Source organism: Xiphophorus hellerii, chromosome 17 (assembly GCF_003331165.1).
Source record: "Xiphophorus hellerii strain 12219 chromosome 17, Xiphophorus_hellerii-4.1, whole genome shotgun sequence".
Classification (NCBI taxonomy): Eukaryota; Metazoa; Chordata; class Actinopteri; order Cyprinodontiformes; family Poeciliidae; genus Xiphophorus; species Xiphophorus hellerii.
In genome coordinates, this window is record NC_045688.1 from 5719900 (window position 1) to 5729931 (window position 10032).

A 10032-nucleotide genomic window follows, 5' to 3' on the forward strand; every position below is an offset into this window, starting at 1 on the left:
AAAAATTGTAATAGAATGGTCTCAAATTCTTTCTGCACCTCATGTTCAGTACATACAGTGTGTTGATGCACTTCATAAAAAGTTTTTACACCCCATGAGCTTTTTAGCGTTTTGTTAAATTATGACCAAACACCTCAGTATATTTTGTACAGATTAAATAGTATAAGTGGAAGGAAAATTATTGTGCATTATGTTGACATATTTTACAAAAAAATCTAAAAAGTGTGGAGTGCATTTGTTTTCCAGACACTTTTTCTCTGATACACCTGATTAAAATGCAGTGAAAAAAGTTCAGAGGTCACCTTTCTACTAAATAGTTTATCTGTGTAATTTGTTTCAATATTAGTACAACTGTTCTTTAAGGGCCTCAATTATTCAATAGAGAGCGTTTAAGAATGAACACCATCATCTTCACAAATATGCACTACTTTTTGTCAGTTAATCATATGAAATCTCATTGAAATACATATAATTTTGTGGGTGCAATGTGCCAAATGTGAAAAAATGCAGTACTCTCAATCATTTCATCTTTCTGCAAACGCTTCACTATAGCACTTGACTCTCTTATGACCGATTTAAAGACACCCCAGTACGACTCCCGTCAAACATTCTCATGCAGTAATCGCACCGCCCTACTAAAACGTTCCACCAAATCCCCCCCCCAAAAAAACAATCCCGCACAACTCATTTATCAGGTCGACCGCAATATTGAAGGCCGAGAATGATCCATCCACCTGATGGTTTAAACTGCCAACCACTGACAGCCTCACCAGGGGGAAAAGGCTGTCGGCGGTCAGCACATATGAAAAAAAAACACTTCCACATCCAAGAACCGATCGCGTTCACATTCTCACAGTCTGGCTGCTGATTGTCAGAACTCACTTCTCGCACTCACAACTGATGCTGTGCGGTGAAACATGAATGCTTTGTCAAGTGTGACATGCTTGAGTTTATGTTGTGGCAGCTGTTCTCGGCTAAAGAGGAGGGGGAAAAAAAAAACACTGCAGTAACTGAAAAGTGATACTCTACGGTTATTGATTACAAAAGATCAAAAAGGGGTAACTTCTCACGACTTGTCTGATCCTCAGCTTGGGTTTGGTTTTCTATTACGCCACAACTGCTATAAGCTGCCTCAGGTCCACCCATACAGTTTATAAAGAGAAAGTGAATGCCAGATGCTAAGTGTAATCCAATGCCACAAAAAGCATCTTTGCTTGCAATGCTACTTTTAGTGCACTGTGGTGGAAACTGTACTTTAATCCCCTTTACACAATTAAAGCTCTCAGTTACAAAAGAGCATGACAAACAAGTTGGTCAGATTTGAAGTTTAGTCCGACTGAAATGACAGCACTTTATCTGGAGTTTGGAAAGTTTCATCCACCCGAAAAAACGACGTGATATATGTAAGCCCGTGGAATGTGCATGTCGCAGACAGCTGGAAAATTGTGTAAGTACTGCCGTCTGTGGATACCAATGTTTAGGAATACACATACGGTTTGTATACAACGGGGGTCATGAGACTGAGGTTTGGTGGCTGTGTTTTGGCAGCTGAGCAGGGCGACTGTGGCCGGCAGAGCACTAGGGCCAGCCAGGGGTGAGCAACACCCTTAACTAGCTTCATGTGTCACCAAGATCTAAGAGGACAAGGAGTGGCAACCTAAAAATAATAAAAAAAACAATCTTTCTGTCTAAGTAGGAGAACACTTTGACCAATATCAACGGATTAAAAACTAGCGGAAACAACAACTATTTATTTTTTAAGATCCCGTTACATCTTATAAAACAATTTATTTGAAAAAGATAATGTCTGAAAGTCCTGGAGATGTTCCAAATTTAGACACTCAAGTTGTCAAAAAGTCAAGACGCCACATTCCGTGTTACTTCTTCGTAAAAGATACAATGGAAAATCTACCGCTTTTTATCATCGCTTTACCCAGTGATCAGCCATCATAAAACGTCAAAATTCTAGCTTTTTTTGGTCAGTAAATGCACCACACCTGATTGCTACCGAGTTGTTCTAACAACATTTTTTGTGTGGAACTTATTGATAGAACAAATGTTCAATATCATTGAGGTTTTTAAAAAGGAAAGACTTGGATATAGGAAGCTAATATACAGTACAGACCAAAAGTTTGGACACACCTTCTCATTGAATTCAATGAGAAAGTGTGTCCAAACTTTTGGTCTGTATTGAGTACGGACCAAAAGTTTGGACACACAGTTGTGTCCAAACATTTGGTCTGTACTGTGTATATACTGTATATATATATATATATATATATATATATATATATATTAATCTTTTTCAGTAGTTCATTTACATTACTTTAGTTGAGGCAGGTCATTTCACCTCTTCACCCCTTTATTCTTTTAGTTGTAGACAATTTTTTTTACATTTAAAAAATGTTCAACTATCACAGGATGTTAATTTGTACTTGCCTCAGTGATATTTTGTCAAACTGGTGAAGGGGCAAAAGTGACAGTTGACAATCGGCAGATACCATGAAGGTAGTTTACATCAAAGATAAGCTGTTTTAGTCTTTGGAGTTTAAGAAACCATCCTGAATTTGAACATGTTGGTAGCAGTTTGGAAATCTATCTTTTTGTCGCAAGGTGGCCAAAAATCAACAAGTTGAATTTATTAAAAGGCCACAAAAAATTTTAGCTTTCATGTTTTTTATACCAACTTTTTTTTTTTAGACAAGTTGTATCAAAGCACTGCGATTTTTCCAAATTTATCCAAAACATTATCAGGTCTCTTGTACTTTTTCATACAATCTACTTCCTTTTTGGGCGCACTTGTTTTTCATTACTTGGTCAAGGAAAATGTTTTGCGTTTACCCTCAGCAACAAGAATGAGGTGTAGCAAAGGACGTCAAATTGATAATCCCAACTTTTTGGATTTAAAAAAAGCAACAACAAAAAAAAACATTGTTGATTGGAAAAATACTTGAAAGGTCTTAAAATGGACACACAGATTCCTGTTAAAAGTTAGTGAAGCTGATTGTAAATGTGAAATTCTAAAGACAATTTAAAATGTCAACTCCAAATTATTATTTTATTTTATTTTTTTTAATATTTAGTAACAGTAAAGCGACTGCTTTTTTACAATCTCACAGCAAAAAGGTAGAACGAAATATTCGGCTGAATCAGCAATCATCAACCCATCTTCATGTAATCTATCTTAAATCTCTCAACACATTTTAAAACTGTTTTTTTTTTTTTTTAAATAAAGGATCTCCAACTGCAGGAAAGAAAAATGTCTTCAATGTTCTAAAGTTACATATTGAAGTTGGCATACATTGTAAAGGGAATTTTAAATTATGACAATGTTCCAAAAACATTGAGTAAAATAACCTCCTTGAACATGCCTCATTACTTCCTATTTAACACGAACAAGTCTCGCAAGACGTATTTTTGCCAAAGGACATTTTGCCTGCTTTTATAATATAAAGCCCCGACAGCAGATAAAGATGTATTTGCTCTTGTTCTCGACGACACTGTTATTCTTTCCTAACATACTGAGCTGAGACGCTATGTAAAGGAATTCTAATACTCCCAATAGATGTACGTGGGTCTTAAACCCTCCTTTTTAAAGGATGAAAGCAAGTCCCAAAGCCACATTATCAGAGGAATTGAACACAAAGCTTGTGTTGGTTGAATCTGCTTGTAATCAAGGCGAGATTCTTTGTTCCCGCATTTCTATTGTTTCAGTGATGGTCTAAGCCCTCCACCCCAAATCTAAAGAGACTTCTATTACAAACACAAGACAGCAATAGCAACATTTTTTATAGCCATGAATTAAAACCACATGTCTATGTTTAAATACAGTGAAACAGTACAAAAGATGGCGACACTCTACCAGAAAGCCTTTTACTACTCCCCTAAAGACGGTTTTTTATGAGGTCTTCCTCTTTCTTTTTGTGGACACACAATCCTTTATGTATGTAAATCTGCTTAAGACTCTCGCTCCAAAACCATCCTTAAACTGTAATTCATAAATAGTTTTCTCATCACCACCCTGTACAGTTCACTTAAGTTCTCTCATCGGGCGATCTTAAAGAGGTAAGGGAGAAAAGTCCTCTTGACATGCTGTCTCACCTTAGTTTTACAGCTCACATAATTCTGTCAAAGCAATTGTGCTCACCCTGTTTATTAACTTACTTTATCTCTCAATATTTATCTGCTTCTAACAAATAGCTTACTTAAATAGCCTCAGCGCAACTGGGACACAACTGCTGGTTTAGATAATTGTTCCACTGGAGGCAATGAGATTCCAGGCGGCATTTATAGGTAAGGCTGAAGCTGATCACAGTGAGTGGCTGCCTATTATGGACCGGGGTGCGTTTCTAAGGTGACATCTGAGCATTTGTTAGAGTATCAACTATACTAGCATCAAGTGTTTTAATAATATTAATCAGCTGTATCTTATTGTAAAATTCTGGCCAGCTAAGGAGCCATTAACAGCCATTTTGTATATGTCATTCCATTTATTTATTTGTCAACAATTTGAAAGAAATGTTGTCTCAATGGCACTTTGCAAGACAAACTATCAACTTGCATGGATATATGTCCACTTCAGTCTACGTAGTAAATATAGACCAATATAGAATAAACCTTAAAAAAGCCATAAGGGACATTGAGAACAGATGTGGCAATGGATGTACTCTGTACTCAATGATAAGTCACTCCATGAGCTTTGCATAGTACCATGGTACTTATTTGAACTTTGACCACAAACATTTCTATGTTTACTGGTTTTGTAGCCAGTAAACATAGGTTATTCATCAAGTGCTCCCAACCAGGCCAAAAACAGATGGCCAATGTTGAAACGAAAAGCTTTCACTACCCATTGTCTAAAAGTTGCATCATCCCATCATCCCTCCATCCGTAGATTAATCAGTAATTTCTATGTGGACCCCTAGTCTCATCAATCTACTTGCTTTGGTTTCATTTTCAAACCTGACCAGTGTGGACGTTTGAGCCCTGAGTTCATAATGAACTTTTGAAAAATATATTTGAAGTCATTAAAAAGGATTGAGAACTCTGAAATTGTTCTTTTTAGAAAACTATGGAATTTTGTCAGAAAAAGTGTTTTGGAATCCTGCGACCCATAATTTATAACCAATAGCAATGAGGCGTAATAAGTAGGCTTGATGGCATGCAACCCATAAAAGAAACATTCCTTTTAGAGACTTATTAGAGATTTGACTTGGGCTTGGAACAAAAATAAACTTGTGAACATCTCATTACTGAGCATATAACCATATATTCAGTATAGATTTATCTGAGAGGTGAAATGAAGGTTGCACTAAGGACAAAAGAGGGAGGCAAGAGAAGCAGGCTTTTCTTGGATATTCGTCTGTGTTTTTTGGTAGAACACACAGCAATGATGTTGAAATTTGTAAATCTTCCAGAGGTCTTAGCAATGTGTGCACAATTAAGACATATAAACACAATCCATTAGTGTGCCAAGTGAATGAACTATGGTTTGAATAGCAATGAAAGGTCTCTTTTTTTGATTACATCTTGATTGACCTCGAACGCCACATTGGAGAAAGAGCAGATGGCTGGAACCCACAATCTGTGTTATCCTCTATCTTCATTTGAGCCCTTGTATAAAGTCACTCATCTCTAAGTACTGTGTCGTTTGTGTGTGGCATATTTAATTTAATCAACCTTCTTTGATCTAACAGTTAAAACAGTTTTGCTCCTCTGAGACTGAGATTTAAGATACGTTTATTGAGCCCCCTGGGGAGCCATAATGTATGTCTGTGGCAGGCAGCGACTGTGGACTCCGATGTTGCCGAGGTCACAGATGTTTCTGGAGACACAGCTTTGAATGTGAAGAGCCATTTACAGGATCCATTTCATTTTACAGCGCTATCTTCTCTGTCTTTCTTTCTTTCTCTTGTTCTTCCTTTTCCTTTATGTTGAGTCCTGTTAGTAATGCTTTGGTTTTCTAAGCAGAGCCATAGTAGTTGAAATATGCATTTCATAAAAGCAGTAGTGTTGTGTGTCTTAAATAGCACTGATATTCTGTACATTATGAAGATTTTAACATCACAGATCAAATATTTTAAATAAACCACAAGTCAACAATGAGCAAAACACAGCTGCCTATTGCTTGGGCTGAACTCAAGAAAAGCTTATCAGTAAACCAGCAGACCATGTCTTCATTTCTTCCCACAGATCAAAAACAGCCTGGCTCAAGTCCTCCCTTAGCTTCAGTAAAACTTAGTCATTTCACACGCAAAGGCTTTTCATTGGGATTATGGCTGGCCAAGGCAGCTTTTGGCCAAGCCCACCGCAATGCCAAGGAAAAACACTTGACATGATTGAATAAGCAGAAACCAGCCAGAACATTCCCGCAGCTCCAACCGCCTGGATAAAGACTTATCTGCTTTACCATCTTGTCCAGGGGGATGTGCCTTGTAAAAAGGATTTGACTATATCAGTTAAAGTGCGGATAAGATCATATGAGCTTCCTGCAAGGGACTGATGTGGGAAAAAAAAGAAAGATATCTACAATCGAGTAAGTCCGTTTGGACGGCTCTTGAACAGGATGATTAGTTGGACTCTCTTCCATTTCAATCTGTCTCTTGCCTTAACCTTTTGCTCATAACTCTCCTAAGATTCCCGAGAGAAAATACGGGGAGCATAGAAGTCTTGACCCCATGAGAGGACAACACTTGATAAACGACCGCAGAAGGTCAGACCTCTGATTGGTATTCAGCCTCCTCCGTCTGAGAGTGCTGAACCAAAACACCCATGTCTGTCCCCTAGAGTGCAAATTACAATGCTGACTTTGATAGATACTCAGTGTTGGCGGATTCTGAACTTTCCCTGAGAGGGTATAACGAGAGCGTAGTCTAAAGTGGGCGGAGGGACGCCCCAGGTAATATGTCACCAACTGCCTCTCTGACAGACTTAGAGTTGGGTGGATGATGCTGATAGATGAATAACCTTTGGGTGTTTTTACTGGAATTAATGATGAGGTGTGAAGTAACTAAAGACAGTGTACGGAATCATCGACTACACCATCATCCCTCTTTCTTCCTCCTTGCACTCCACAAACTTACAGTGGGGTCACAGACAGTTTTCAGCAGCAGAGTGTGGAGCAGTTTGACCTTTAAAGGGTGTCTCAAGATGCTGGCCAGAGAGCTCCCTGTGACTGAAGAGCACAAGAATAGGGGGAAAAGGGGCATCATTTTCACTGCTCATACAACAAGAGACATTATGTATCACATACCTTGGATATTAGTAATTTCACATTTTATAATAGAGGGGAAATTATGATCAGAAGAGTAATCTGCCTTCCAGGTCAGCAAGAAAAATACCTTCCCAAATGGTTCTTTGAAAGGGATATTGTGAAAGAGCTTCCCAACCACAGGACATCACTGAAGAAGACTGACAACACTAATCATTATTTTTTTATTAGTTTTTCATCAGAATACCATAAAAGCATAAATATTATTTTTATTTGAGCAAATTTTGTTAATTACTTGATTTCTAAAGGGCATCTCAAGACCCCAGACTTGATGACTCCTTACCACTCCAACTTTGGTAATCTGTGCTACAAAGCTTTGCATGCCTTATCCATGATGTCTTCTATAACTATTTTCAGATATTTCTTCTATTTTACTTCAAAGACTTTGTGTAATCATATACATAAGACGATACTGCAGTTATGCATAACATCGTGAGCTGAATGCGCACCCTAACTGATATTTAGCCATGCAGCATGCTTATAACATATCAAATTGGACGATGAAATATTCACTTTCTACTTAACTCTTAGTTCCGGAGAGATCATTGAAACCAACGCTATTGGCCCCAACTTTAATACAGCCCACAAACTAACAGGTGCCATGGCAGAGACTATCAGTGTTGGTCAATTTACCGCTCAGTATTGTTAGGCCTAACATCCGTATATCCAGCTGATATGACATGTTTATGATAAAGTTGTCAGTTGAATAAGAGAACACCCATTAATAGAAGAGATCAGCAATGAATTACACTGACTGCTTAAATTTTAGGGCAGTAAGCAGAACCTCTTTAACCTTGACATATTTTCAGTCATGCCTTAACATTTGAGCTGTCAAAATCTGCTTTGCTTTGGAGAAAAAAAAATTACTTTCTCAGTAAGGCTCTTAAACTGGATGATTAATATAGCAGAGGGCCCTGCTCATCATGTTAGCAACTTTTCATTCTGATTGGACCTCCACAAAAAAAAAAGGAAAAGAAAATGTGGACATCTTTCTTGCAGCTGTGTGCAAAACTCCCTACTCTGATTTAAATGAGCTTTATTCCCCAGAGTGCAGGGCATTGTTGAAGCAGGCATGTTTGAGCAGCTCCAACACAAAGAGCATCACTGATTGTGCAGTAGGCTGCATGCAGATCACAACTTTTTGCAGCAAAAATGTTAATGTGGGCTTCCATAACTATAATGTGTTAAAACGTATTTATTAAAAAAACATAGCTAATTTCTTGCCGCATTTGCACTTCAATTTTACCTTCAAACAAAGAAAAATCATATATTATTGTATTATCTTAAAATGCAATACAACACATTCCAGTTAGGTTTTTCCCCCCCCTCTTTTCGTAATCCAGAGATCAATCAACCATTCTCTCTAAAGTCAACAACAACAACAACAACAACAACAAAGCAATGATTTATACGTGTTCACAGAAAGACATGTGAGCAGCAAAGGTGAGGGCAAACCAGTCGTCCCCTCCAAACGCAAAGCGGCTGACAGGAAGGAAAAAAAAAAAAAAAAGGAGCGGGCGATGATGCTGCTGCGCTCCGTGGGCGAACCCTACCTGTCATCGTAGCAGAAATCTGCGTCCAGCGTGTTCAGATAGAGACCCACAGCCACGGCGGTGCACACCAGCTCCGTGATCATCTCTCAAAGCCCAAAACGGAATAGAAACAGTCAGAAAATAGAATCGGCTCTCTCTCCTTCTCTCTCTCACTTCTCTGTTATTGTGCTCTGAGCGGAGCCGCTCGGCAGCACGGATCTCCGGGCATGATTCCCCGGTGTCAAGCAAAGTGTGTCAAAGTTTGCCATTTCCCCTCTAACCCATCGCGGTAGGAGAGCAGGGGTCAGGGCTCTGCTATCCCCGGACCGGGAGCGGAGCTGTGCGCATTTCGTTGCTGCCGTGTCGTCAATGAGCGCATCTCCCTCTCTCGCTGCTCTGGTGCTGGAGCAGAGGCTGGAGAAGGAAGACGCATGTGGTTTTTCAGCTAAGACTGAGCATGCGCACTGAGATTGTTCTTGGAAGTACCGTTTTACGGTACGACACCGTAGACAAAAGCAGGAGGAGGCTGTGGGGCAAATGTGAAGAGAGGAGGGGAAGGGGAACAGGTTTAAAATGATATCTATCTATATTTATTATTTAAAGTGTTGAATTATTTTCAACTTCAACAATATACAGCTGAGCTTTTAATATTAAAACATCCATGCCACATGAATAAGTAATCTGTGATTCATTGTGAACATATTTGAAAATAAGCTATCTCATACAGTTTCATTACAAAAGCATCCATTGAAGCATTTCACAATATTACTACAACCTCCAACTCCAATGTATTTTATATTAATTTTACGTGGCAGACGGCTATGGACGGAACCCCATAGGTCACACTTTGTAGAACTAGATCTCCAAGAACCTGTCTCATCTACCTGTCTGCGTTCGTTTGCATTTTGATTATTTTCTTGTTTATTTAGACCCAGATTTAGGAATGCCATATTCTTATTATTGTTCCAAATGTCTTATTATTGTTCCAAATGTCTTGCTTTGGAATATCGGTTGTATTCTGTAGATCAGTGATATTTTCTGCCCTTCTTTGAGTCTCTGTTAATGGTCCATCTTAGCGTTAGTGGTTCATATTCTACCTCAGTCTACCTGTTTGCCTTCTCTCAATTTAGCAACCAATCACCTGCATCCTGTCAGCAATCCTCAGTATTTAAGGTCCTAACGTTATGTCCTTGTTGTGTTCAATTCCTATGATAAATAGCAATGATTTCC

General features: G+C 38.6%; 1 protein-coding gene across 1 annotated transcript in view; it reads right to left on the reverse strand.

The window, feature by feature from the left end:
* Window positions 1-9232, reverse strand: part of LOC116736700 (protein O-mannosyl-transferase TMTC2-like) — a 52689-nt gene extending 43457 nt beyond the window's left edge. Inside the window, exon 1 of the mRNA XM_032589359.1 lies at window positions 8824-9232. Within this exon, the coding sequence (XP_032445250.1) occupies window positions 8824-8906 (83 nt within the window). The 5' untranslated portion in view covers window positions 8907-9232. The remainder of the gene's footprint in view (window positions 1-8823) is intronic.
* Between the last annotated feature and the right edge of the window lie 800 nt (window positions 9233-10032).